Raw genomic sequence first — 12,190 nt, 5'->3', positions numbered from 1 at the left:
ACCGTGGTCATAGCTCATTCACGGGGCTCCCTGCCTCTGTCATGGTTCCATTCGTCACACTGCCACTTGGTAGCATAACTCGACAGAGTCTCTTAGAGTTGCCTGTTGGATAAACTTAAACCCCTCAGCATGTATTCAGGGGCCTTTCACAGACTGATCCAAGCCTGTTGGTCCACCCTCTCCCCCCATAACTCTGGGATGTTTTGTAAGACTAACCTCAGGCCTCATCTGTTTGCTGCAGCCTTTCATGATTCCTTGGGTAGATGTGAATATGTTCTCCTCTGGGTCTCTTGTATCCTAAACATCCTCATAGTAATGCTGCTGACCCAGAATTTCCAACTACCCTGTGATTTGCTTCTGTTACGATTTCTCTTAGACTGTGAACTCCTAGAGACACTGCATCTCCTTATCCCCAGAGCAGAGTAAAGTGCCTGGCATATTGCAGTGTGTGTAGTTTGTTTGACACAGACGTGTGAATGTTTGGACTGACTGTTTGAATGGTATCTTCTGACTTTCTCCATTCAGAGTTCATCTCTCTCTGGGTTTCTGTGCAAAGCACCTTGTTTGTACCTCTTCCCCGTGGGATCTAGAAGCTCCTTAACCTAAGGTGCCCTATCTTTTTCATATTTTAGTATCTGTAATGTCTGACACTATGTTGTGAATGTATTAGACACGCAGGAAACACTTGTTGAATTAATAAGCAAGGCATCGTTACAACAGGGAACCACTTCTACAGCTGGTTACTTTCCTGACTTCTGAGCTCCCTGAGCGTTCAGGTAGAAGCTGGGGCAGGCTCAGGACACCTACAGGTCATGAACTAGCTCTGGGGTTAGGAGTATAAGTATGCTCGTCTTCTCTTCAAAGGAAAAACCTGTGGTATAGTTCAGAACCCAGCAAACAAACTGTCAGGACCTCAACTTTTTAAAGAAAATCATGCAGCAATAGCTTCATTTATGTGATACAGCTTTGGGTAGCTAATTTTTTTGATGCTTTTACTTGAGTTTTCTATATTAAGCATGTTTTAAAAATTGTGGGGAAACTCTCCACTCTATCAGTTATTTATCAGGGCCCAAAAAAACTTTGTCTTTTTTTTTCCTTTTTATGTTGTTCTTTGCTAACTTCCTAAGTTTTGAAAACATGTAATCAAAGAAGTTTGTGTCCTCTGTTACTTGATAAAAGTATTACCACTTTAATTCATTTCTCCCCTCATAATTTTGGAACATGTGCATCTATGGTGCGGTTGGAGTGAGCTTCACTAGACAGTTTGGAGTTTCAGTTATTAAGAGTGACCCCTCCATGTGGCCACAAGCATTGAACGTGAGGATATTGGTGCCTCAGATGTTTCCTCTTTCTCAATGACATTCACTCTTAGGATGATCAAAAAGCAGAAAATGATATGGCCATGAAACGGGCAGCTTTGTTGGAGAAACGATTAAGAAGGGAGAAAGAGACCCAGCTGCGGAAGCAACAGCTGGAAGCTGAGATGGAGCACAAGAAAGAGGAGACCAGGTGGGGGCCGCTGCGCGGGGTCCGTGGGAGGTGGTGTCCCCCTGACTCTTGTTAACGGTGTTTAGGGACCTTTGCAGAATATAGAGACGACGCTGATTTGGGGTGCTTTTTAGAAGTGATTTTCCCAAAGTGTTACTTGGTTGCATGTTTTTATCCTGAGTTTGAGGCATCTTAAAGTTCTCCAGAAACATTAATTGAAAGTAATTTTCCACACACACACACACGCATTTTTTAAGTACTTACTTATTAATGGTATATTTAAGTGACCTAAATGATCTCAAGTACATTTTTTTTTTTTTTTTTTTGCGGTACGCGGGCCTCTCACTGCTGTGGCCTCTCCCGTTGCGGAGCACAGGCTCCGGACTCGCAGGCCGAGCGGCCATGGCTCACGGGCCTAGCTGCTCCGCGGCATGTGGGATCTTCCCGGACCGGGGCACGAACCCGCGTCCCCTGCATCGGCAGGCGGACTTTCAACCACTGCGCCACCAAGGGAAGCCCTCAAGTACATTTTAAATGAACCAGTTTCCCAGGGGCTGAATCATTCTTCCTTCTCACGTAAGCGCACACCTGACAGTGTTGTGCACAAAGAAATGTACCCGCCTGTTTCCTAGGCGTAAAACCGAGGAAGAACGTCAGAAGAAGGAGGATGAGCGAGCCCGCCGGGAGTTCATCCGGCAGGAGTACCTGAGGCGCAAGCAGCTGAAGCTCATGGAAGACATGGACACGGTCATCAAACCTCGGCCTCAGGGGGCAAAGCAGAAAAAGCAGCGGCCGAAGTCTATCCACAGAGACCACGTCGAATCCCCCAAAACACCCATAAAAGGTCCTCCAGGTAACACGTGCATTGTGAGGAGTCTGTTCATAGCCACAGCAGCCCGGGCAGTCACGCTGGCAGGGGGTGCTCGGGGCTGAACTGCACACTCCCTGTGTGCAGAACCAGAACGAGCAGAGGATGCTTCCGGTGACTTGAGTGTATTATGTGTGCATGCATATGGCCAACAGAGCAAACGCAGGGGCTGAACATCCAGCTTAAACACTAACCTGGCAGGGAGCTCGCCCGCAGACGTCAGCTCCCTGGATCATTAACTGCCCTTTCTGTACTGGTAAATTGAAGGATAAGCATTGTGTGCCAGGAATGTGTACAGAACATGTCAGTATAACCAGGAATATAAGATCAGGAGTTCATGAGTCCCTCCTTTAAGATATAAATGGTCAAAAATCCAAATTTATAATTTCTGGAGTTGAGATAATATTTTTTTCTAAATTCAACATGCATATTCTTATTTTTTTAATGTTTACTTTATTAAAACTAAATGCCATGGAAAATTTTAGAGAATTCCTAGAGTAATTCTAAAACTGAAGGAAAATAACATAACATTGACTGTTTAAAGAGACCTCTAATGCTCACAGACATAGAAAACAAACTTATGGTTACCAAAGGGGAAAAGGGACGGGGTGGGTGAGATAAAGTAGGAGTTTGGGATTAACAGGTACACACTACTATATATAAAATAGAGAACCAACAAGGACCTACTGTACAGCACAGGGAACTATATTCAGTATCTTGTAATAGACTTATAATGGAAAAGAATCTGAAAAAGAATGTGTATATATATATATATATATATATATAATATGTAAGTGAATCACTTTGCTATACACCAGAAACTAACACAACATTGTAAATTAACTATACTTCAGTTCAAAAAATAAAGAGAACTCTACCTTTTCTAGTCAGTGAAAATTTTTGATACCCGGTATTGGCTGAAATTAATAAATTAATTTTCTACCTGGTAATTAGATACTCCTAAATATATTTTATTCTTCTTGTTGATTTCTTTGTTAATTTTTCTTATTGTTAACTTCTTCCTTATAATCACTGTATTATATCTCATATTACCACGTTGTTTCTGGAATAAATCCTAACAGCAATTAATTTTGTCATTATTTCTTTTTTTTTTCCTTCCAGCCTTATTGAGATATAATTAGCATACAGCACTGTATAAGTTTAAGATGTACAGTATAATGATCTGACTTACATACATCATGAAATGATGACCACAGTAAATTTACTGAACATCCATCATCTGATCTCGTATAGATACAACATTAAAGGAAAAGAAAAACATGTTTGTTCCTTGTGATGAGAACTCCTAGGATTTACTCTTAGCAGTTTTCGTGTCATATATCACACAGCAGTGTTAGATAAATTATAAACCGTAATCGTCTTGCTGTACATCACATCCCCAGGACTGTTTGTCTTGTAACTGGAAGTTGTACCTTTCCACCACCTTCTTCCAGTTCCCCCTCCCTCCCCCCACCTCTGGTAACCACAAATCTGATCTCTATCTATGAGTTGGTTTGTTTGTTGAAGTATAATTGACCTACAACACTGTGTTAGTTCCTGTTACACAACATAGTGATTCATTTGATGTTTCCATACGTTTCAAAATGATCACCAGGGTTAGTCTAGTTACCACCTGTCACTGTACAAAGATATTACACAGTTATTGACTATGTTCCCCACCCTGTACATTTCATCCCCGTGACTCATTTATCTTCCAGCTGGAAGTTTGTACCTCTTAATTCCTCACTTATTTCATTATTTCTCAAAAGTAGTTCCTTGCTCATTTTGAATAAATTGTGCGTACATGCATGCAAGCATATTATGCATCTAAAAAGGAAAAGAAACTGCGTGAGCTCCGTTTTCATATGCTGGTGTTGCCTAATGAGCAGACTCTTTTCCAGTTGTTCCTTTTGAATTTCTAATCTTGTTTTTATTCAGGATCACAAATTTATCGTGTCTTTTCAGTCTCTAGCCTTTCTTTGGCGTCACTGAACACAGGCGACAGCGAGAGTGTGCATTCAGGCAGGAGGACCCCGAGGTAAGTTGCAGCGTAAGCGTTTTCATAGAAAACGTTACTTTGTATTTCCCAGTGAACGGACCATAGTCACAAATGTTTATAAGTGTTGCTCGCTAGGAGAGTTTGGGTTTCTGTTAAAAGAAATTTATATGTAAAGAGGTCTGTTCATCTTTCAGTTTTTTATCCTGCAGAATTATGACACCAATAAGACATTAACCGTAATTGTACATCAGTCGTTGCCACTACGATTGTGATATAATCATGGTAAAAACAGAAAGTACCTCATCGGTATAGTGCCGGCCTCTAGTTTTCTTCCCCTTTAGGATAATTCCAAAGTAAGGAATTATTGCTCGTGACTTAGGAAAGATCTCTTTTGTACGCTGTCTCTTTCTTTCTCTAGGATATATGTACCTTAGAAGCTAAAAATCAGTATTTCATTATTTTATACTATAACACCCATATACAGAAAAGAGCGTTTCTAGGGACAGTCATCAGCTCTGAGGTCTGATCTTTGTATTACCACCCCACTGCGTTAATTGCCGATTGTCATGTGGACAAACCATTCATTCTGTCATTCAGCAGACACTTAGGGAGTGCCTGCTGAGTTCTCAGGACTTGGATGTATAGCTGTGAAGGAGACCAAGTTATCACCGTCCTCTTGTTTAAAAGCCTCTGGGTTGAGTGTGTTTGGTGCTCACGTATACCCTTCTGAACCCCAAATGTGTTTCTCTATCTGAGGCATTAAAATGTTATTTATATTTAGATCAGAGTCTGTAGAAGGCTTCTTGTCCCCAAGCCGTTGTGGCAGTAGAAATGGCGAGAAGGACTGGGAGAACGCTTCGACCACTTCTTCTGTGGCTTCTGGAACAGAGTACACAGGTCAGTGCCTGTGCATTTTTAGGGAAACAGTTTAACATGGGGCTGAGACTAACCGCAGGCTGTGCTAAGAAAGGTTCACCGACTTGCCTCTCGGTCTAAACACGGAAGACTGATCCGAAACAGTGAACGCAGGTGGTCACTTTCAGGTAAGTCGGTTTCAGTGATATGGTTTGTCCCAGAAGAATTAAGGTAAGTTTCTAAAAGGTAGTAGCACCACTTAACACCTCGTTCCTCTACTTCTCCCTTAAAAACGCAGGCCGTTTCTGTGTTGTGGTTTGGGTTTGAAGAAGTTTTAGAGAGGGTCCCTCAGCAGTGCATCGGTCCTGAGTACTGGGAACAGCTAGAGTCCACCAAGCCCCTGCTCTAACGCTGGGATTTCAGTATCTGGAACAGTGCGTCTTGAAAAAATGTTGAGAGGCTCTAGAAGACATGGGAATGCATTGGGTCTAGGAGGGCACCCAGCCTTGCACGTCCCCGTCAGGCCCGCCTCCAGCCTCTGTTTGCAGAGGTGTTATTGAAGGAAAAGCTCATGGAATGGAAAGTAGGTAAGAACTAAAGAAAAGAAGCAGGAGAGGAAATGTGAGCGCCCTGGAGAGGTAGGTGGGAGGACAGGAGAAGTGCGGAGGAGCAGAGACCGCCCGCGTCCCGCCTGCATCCGTGTGGCCCTGGAAGTGGCCCCCAAAGGCCCAGGGAGGCAAAGCTGGCTGACTTGGTGTGAGCTTTCCCTCCCTGTTCTATGGCTTCTACGACAGCCCCGTTCAGCAGCGTGTCAGCCTTCAAGGCCAGCTTAATGGCCGTGTTGCAGCACCGCTGGGAGCCCAGAGCTGCAGGCCTGCGGCAGGCACCTGACCAGCTCAGACCAGCTCACGGGCTGACTGTAAAATTCCAGGAATTATGCGGCTGCAGAACAATTGCTGGCCCTGAGTCAGCCACGGTAGGAGTAGTTTACTCTAGAAATAGGTAAAGGTCAGGGCTCATGTTTTTTCTTTCCCAAAGAACCAGTTTCTCGGCACACTACCGAGGGCCTTTCGGGGCAGAGCTGAGTTAGTGTGAGGGGCAGGGAGCCTGCCAACACACGGCCCTTCACGAGCGCGAATGTCCCAGCAAAGTGGCAAAAAGGGTTTCTGTGCTTTACAGACACCGTTGTGAAAAAAAAATGCTAAGAAAAAACCCCAGAGGTGCGGAAGAAGAAAAAGATGAAGCTTTTGCTTGTCTTTTAAAAGCTAAAGTTACTTGCGGTCCCATTGTGCGTTAAGGTCACCAATCACCTTACCAAACCCGAGAAAGGGGGGAAACGGGCAGTGCGACGATCACAGCAAGGCCCGCGAAGGCCCCCAGGGGTGTCCCTGCGGATGCAACAGTGCTCTGACCTGCTCTGACCGCTGCAGAGCAGCCAGAGGCCCTCCGGCACAGAATGTGGTTTTCCATTACAGAGTTTAATGGGTGTAGGGACAGTCGCGTTGTTTAAACACAGTCGTATTTCTGACGTAGGAATGCTGTTTTTGTTTTATTACTGTTATTAAATTCTGCCACAGGACCAAAGCTCTTCAAAGAACCCAGTGCAAAATCCAATAAGCACATAATACAAAACGCTTTAGCTCATTGCTGTTTGGCTGGAAGAGTAAATGAAGGCCAGAAGAGAAAGATACTGGAGGTAAGCACGTTTGCACGAAAATTACATTTGGCAACATTGTAAAACTGAAGGAGTCTTCTCTTTCAGTTCAGGAGGAAATTCCCTTCAGGGGACTCCTAGAATTTCAACAGCATATGAAAGATCTGTTAACTATGTTCTCACTGTTAGACTGAGTTTACTTTCAAACGGGATTCTGGAAGACCGCAGATTTTATTAAAGACTAGGCATAGACTTAAGATGATAATATAAAATTATAAATTATTTTCTTGCCCAGAGTCGCTCATTCACGTTTCATAAATGCAGATAACGTGATCTGCCTTTTTTAAAATGAAGCTCTGTTGCGAAGGAGATCGCCAATGCCTGGTTGTTAGTGGTAGAGACAGTTTGACTGAGACCGAGAGTTAGCAGACCCTGCAGCCCTTTTAAGTCCCTCCGGGACTACAATTCCGGCACAGCCAACAGGACCTCAGCGGTAAGGTCTCTGCACACATCTCAACCCCGTGTGCTGGACGTGGATTGCATGCCTCATTTTGGCTACTAAGAACTTGTATCTTAAATTACGTGTCATAAAAACTGGCCAAGAAATGTAACACAGTTATATAAATTATATTCGGCAAAATGTTTAAGGGCTTTTATTTTTGTTTCTTATCCTAAAGGAAATGGAGAAGTCAGATGCCAACAACTTCCTAATCTTGTTCCGGGATTCAGGCTGCCAGTTCAGGTCTTTGTACACTTACTGCCCAGAGACTGAAGAGATTAATAAGCTGACTGGGATAGGCCCTAAATCTATCACTAAAAAGATGATCGAGGGCCTTTACAAATATAATTCTGACAGGAAACAGTTCAGCCACATCCCCGCTAAAACTTTATCTGCCAGTGTTGATGCCATTACCATTCACAGCCATTTATGGCAGACCAAGAGACCAGTGACGCCCAAGAAACTTTTGCCCACTAAAGCATAGGAACCGGGAAATACTCGCTTCAGAACATTCATGCTAAATTTGCACTGCATCTTTCCTGCCTATAGAAAACCTTTCTAATTGCCAACAGACTTTTATTAATTGAAACTGGACATCCAGCTCTGTTGTCATGACAACTGGAATGTAGACCGCAGTGTTTGGAGTGCAGGAGGACCCACACGGGTGATAGGCCAGGCGGTGACGCGCTGTCCAGCTCACAGGTGGAGGTTCGCCTGCTCGGTATTCGATACATCAAAGCACTGAGTTCTCATATGGACACTAGTTGAAATACGGCTAAGATTACGAATTGTGTGTTTTGTTTGTTGCTTTTTTTTAAAGAACTTTTTAACGTACATGCCTGTCTTCAGATGGTTTATTTTGCTGTTTTTCTCTGCTGGGGGTTTGTCCCAAGATACCTTTGTATTTTGTTTCACGTGGAGATCATGCGAGTAGGTAATAGGCCTTCAGAGGTAACTTGCATCTTCCTTAGGATGCCGAGAGAAACACTAGTGTTTAGTTTTACAGCAACCCTCATGTTTTAATGGTGTTAGAGCATTTGCAAGAATTATTCTGCTGAGTATTTACAATTCCATATTTATTATTCACTCAAGTATTAATGTTTCTCTATTAAATAAGAGGAGAAGTTGTGAAGAGCTGCTATAGGTTCACTTAAACCACATGAGCTTAACCAAGAAGATGTTATAAGAAGTTGCTGATTAAATCAGTGCTGTTTTTACACCACTTCTGACCAACTCAGAATAATTTGGATTGTTCTTTTAACAAAAAGGCTCTCTATCTCTCTGAAAGTTTGTCACTTTATAAGCTGGCGGAAGTGAAGGACACTTGGAGAATAGTCTCGGAATCAGAGGATGTAAGACTTCCTGCCATGAGTTCTCAAGAGGTCTTTACATTATATTTATAACTGATATAAAAAATTATATTTAGAATTTTTAAACATGTACAAAGGGCTACGTTTTAATTTTAAAATAGCTTCACATTCTTTTGCTTACGTTGAGTTTTTCTTCTTCTTTATCCTTTTCAAGTGGTTCAGCTTAGATTAAGTACACACTTGAAATCTTCTCTATGTGGTCTTTGTTCCTTTAACAGTGTATACCAGAGGGTTAGTTGGGGAAAAACTTCATTCTCAGGAAAAGACTTGAATGATTCTGTGACCCTGTTATGTTTCAGTGTTGTGACAACCGTGTAAACTTAGAGGGAAAGACAGCATTGTAGCATATATGAGATGTGTAGTCTGTTTTCTTTCACGGGAAGTAGAGACTAAAATCTATACATTTCTCTAACTGAGTTGTTTAGAGAAATAACTAATATCTCATATGATGTATTTACTTATTTTTTAAAAAGAGTAGGAATGAGATGTCCCTGAACTGTACTTTTCTATTATTATAAGGCCTTTAGGCATCAGTGCATCTGGGTTGTCAACATTTTCTCAAATGCTGTCAATATTTTACTGTAATTTATGTCCTTATATTTATGTATATTTGTTAAAACTGTAAAAAAAAAAATTCACAGATTTTTTTCCAGTACCTGTGCAAGATATATGTGTAGCTCAGAACTATTTGTGATCTACTGTTTGCATGTAAGAGACCAGGATATATGTAACTCTTATATTTTAAGTGTATACATACTGTGTATATAATATATGGAGATTTAAACTGGGGGACTGCACATGTTACCTTTCAGACAACCGTTTCTATCACAATGAGAAGGAAATGATTGTCAAATACATGTTTAGATTGACTAGTTTTAAAAAAAAAAACAAGTAAGTGAATCTAATCAAAATGTGGTAAATAATAGAGACAAAAGGAGAATTAATAAGCGTTCTACATTACTAAATTTGTTCTTTTCAATCAATTAAATTTCCTTTATCAAAGCAATCTTCTTGGTGACATTACTTGGCCATTAAATTTTTTTTAATTGGCTGCCAGACAGTGGAGGAACCGACTAAGTAAAACCGGACAGGACCACCCTTTATTCTCAAATTTGTGTGTGTCCAGCAATGTCCACAGTGTCTAAAGGTAGAATGTAATGTTGCCACAGAAGTTCCTCGCTCTCGGTATGTTTTGCTTTCTTCATGCGGAAAGAATGTGGATCTATTTAAGTCTGCAGATCTTTTTTAAATTATGTTTTGAAAATTATACACATGAAAATTATGCTACTTCATAAAGTCTGGAGATATCCGTCCACCTTATTGAAACACACTGGTGCTTCTCATCATTGGAGGGTCACGTTATGAGGACAATTATTCAGTTACGTTTGCCAAACAGACCCGTAACGGTTACCAGTGCGGCCTGTCAGATTCTGCCACGTGACACAGCCTTGGAAAGCTTTTCATTCCTCTCGGCTTTTCCCTTTTGCTTTCGAACGACTGTTAACCGTTTTTATTTGGCTGTTTTTAAAGCCGAATTCAGCTTTTTAACTGTGGTTTCATGGGCACCTCGGGCGGTGCAGTGTCTGGTGTGCTTACCGTGCGCCCCGGAGCATCGCTTACAGGTTTTTTACGATGCTGTGCTGTAAAGGACTGTCCTATTTGCTACTTCCTGGTACCGTGTAGTTTTTCCCCTTTCATTTGAATAAAAGCATGGCACCAAATGACCTTTTCTGTTTCTTGAATAAAATACGGGTTTTGGGGGTAATATTTGAACTTGGGCAAACTCATCATATCGTTTCTCCTATCTCTTCACCTCTGTTTAAATTGAACAGTTGAGATATTCATAAGAGGCCACTAACACTAGATGTTGTTTGAACCCTGACTTAGGCAGTGCTGAAAGTCTGTTGCCTTCCGTGCTCGGCTCAGACGGTCTGTGTGGTGGCGTGTAAGTGTTTGTGCTCGTCCCACGCTACTTTTTTCCGTGTTGCTTCACTTTCTTCTGGTGAGTTAGTAATCGTGTCAGAACTAACCCTCTGTACCTTTGGAACTGAACGGCTGCTGGGGCGACCCCCTCACCGCCTACCCCGCCGTCTCTGGCAGCGGTGGGAAGCCAGGTCTTGGCCATTATTCTCTAAGTTTCACTTTGATTTTGCTGATTCTCCTCGTTCAGAGCAGAGCAGTTAAAAAAAAGAAAGATCTAACAACCGGTTAACAACAACAGAAATCCTTCCCGCATAATTCCACACCTGAAGAAACGTCTGCGGTTGCCAAGCCCGAGTGCGTCCTCCGCCTTTGGTCCTTTGACAGGACACTCGGGCCTCAGCACGGAGTTGCGCTTCCATTTTCAAAACTGAAAGTATTTAACCGTGAGACTCAGGCGACACTAGAGAAGCGTGCGCAAACCGTGGTGCCCGGGAGTGCGCCCCCTGGCCTGGCTCATTGGGAGTCCTTACTCAGGGCAGAGGAAGGTAGCCTGGTGGATAGGAACAGGCGCCTTTATTTCGTAACCTGTCCACGCGGAGAGATAACAGCAAAGGGAGCACGGCTGTGAGGCTCTGACCTAGGAATCGGGCGTGAGTTTGAAGCTCTGCCCTCCCTCAGAATCACGGGTGCTTAAAAAGTAGACCTGCGTCTCCTTAAAATGGCAGTTTTGCTTCTCAGAGACACATGAGAAATTAACTATTTGTGTCATTTGGGGGGTACGTCAGCTGCTCTTCACGTCGGGGCTCTAGAACCTCGTCTCGGTGGCCCGCTCTCTCCGGGTTCCCTTCCACGTGCCCCAACAAGAGTGAGTTCCTATTTATGTCGGAAAGAAAGAAAAAAAGGATTTTTTTACTTTCCATTGAAGAGGGTAAAGGCAACTGAGTTAACAGAAACATATTTTAAGGCCCGCGAAGGGTTTTTGTGGGGTTTTTTTACCATACGAAACGAAGCCACTGTGGAACCTCAGCTCCTGATGCATTTATTCTGCTCCACCCCAGTCTGTGGCTTGAGGTGGTTGAATCCTCGCCCTCCTTCAGGAGCATCTGCTGGGGTGCGAAGCACCGCGGGCTGAAGACACGCAGGGGGGCGTGTGTCGCTGACTGTTACACTCGGCTGCGGTGGTTCACGTCGATGTGAGAAAGGAAACGCGGCTCTCAGCCCCGACCAAACAGAAACCGTCCCCTTTCACGTCGCCTGAGGACTTGAAGGGTCCTCTGACGTGCTCTCCGTGGAGACGCGAGCATTGACATCTCCATTTTACAGACGAGGGTGCCGAGGCCTTGGAAGGTTAGTGACTCTGTCAGGGACACAAAGCTAAGAAGTGGCGGCGTCCCAGCCGGCGTGTCAGCCTGGGGATTTCAGGTCCCCTCCCCGCCCGGGCCACACGGGGCAGCCTTTCCCGCTGCCGTAGGTGCTGTGGCGTGAAAAGACGACGGAGTCTGACGGTTGCAAAAGGCGGTCACACATTCACCGG

At 43.4% G+C, this 12,190-nt stretch overlaps 1 protein-coding gene across 1 annotated transcript in view; it reads left to right on the top strand.

Annotated features, from left to right (window-relative positions):
• CAMSAP2 (calmodulin regulated spectrin associated protein family member 2) overlaps window positions 1–10,444 on the top strand; it is a 97,416-nt gene extending 86,972 nt beyond the window's left edge. Inside the window, exons 12-17 of the mRNA XM_082659973.1 lie at window positions 1,373–1,509; window positions 2,121–2,341; window positions 4,322–4,394; window positions 5,137–5,252; window positions 6,788–6,906; window positions 7,542–10,444. Coding sequence (XP_082516099.1) covers window positions 1,373–1,509; window positions 2,121–2,341; window positions 4,322–4,394; window positions 5,137–5,252; window positions 6,788–6,906; window positions 7,542–7,847 — 972 coding nt within the window. The 3' untranslated portion in view covers window positions 7,848–10,444. The remainder of the gene's footprint in view (window positions 1–1,372; window positions 1,510–2,120; window positions 2,342–4,321; window positions 4,395–5,136; window positions 5,253–6,787; window positions 6,907–7,541) is intronic.
• The last annotated feature ends 1,746 nt before the right edge of the window (window positions 10,445–12,190 follow it).

Source organism: Grampus griseus (assembly GCF_964374135.1).
Source record: "Grampus griseus genome assembly, chromosome: 1".
Classification (NCBI taxonomy): Eukaryota; Metazoa; Chordata; class Mammalia; order Artiodactyla; family Delphinidae; genus Grampus; species Grampus griseus.
Note: the sequence above shows the minus strand (reverse complement) of the source record. Positions and strands in the feature narration are given on the sequence as shown.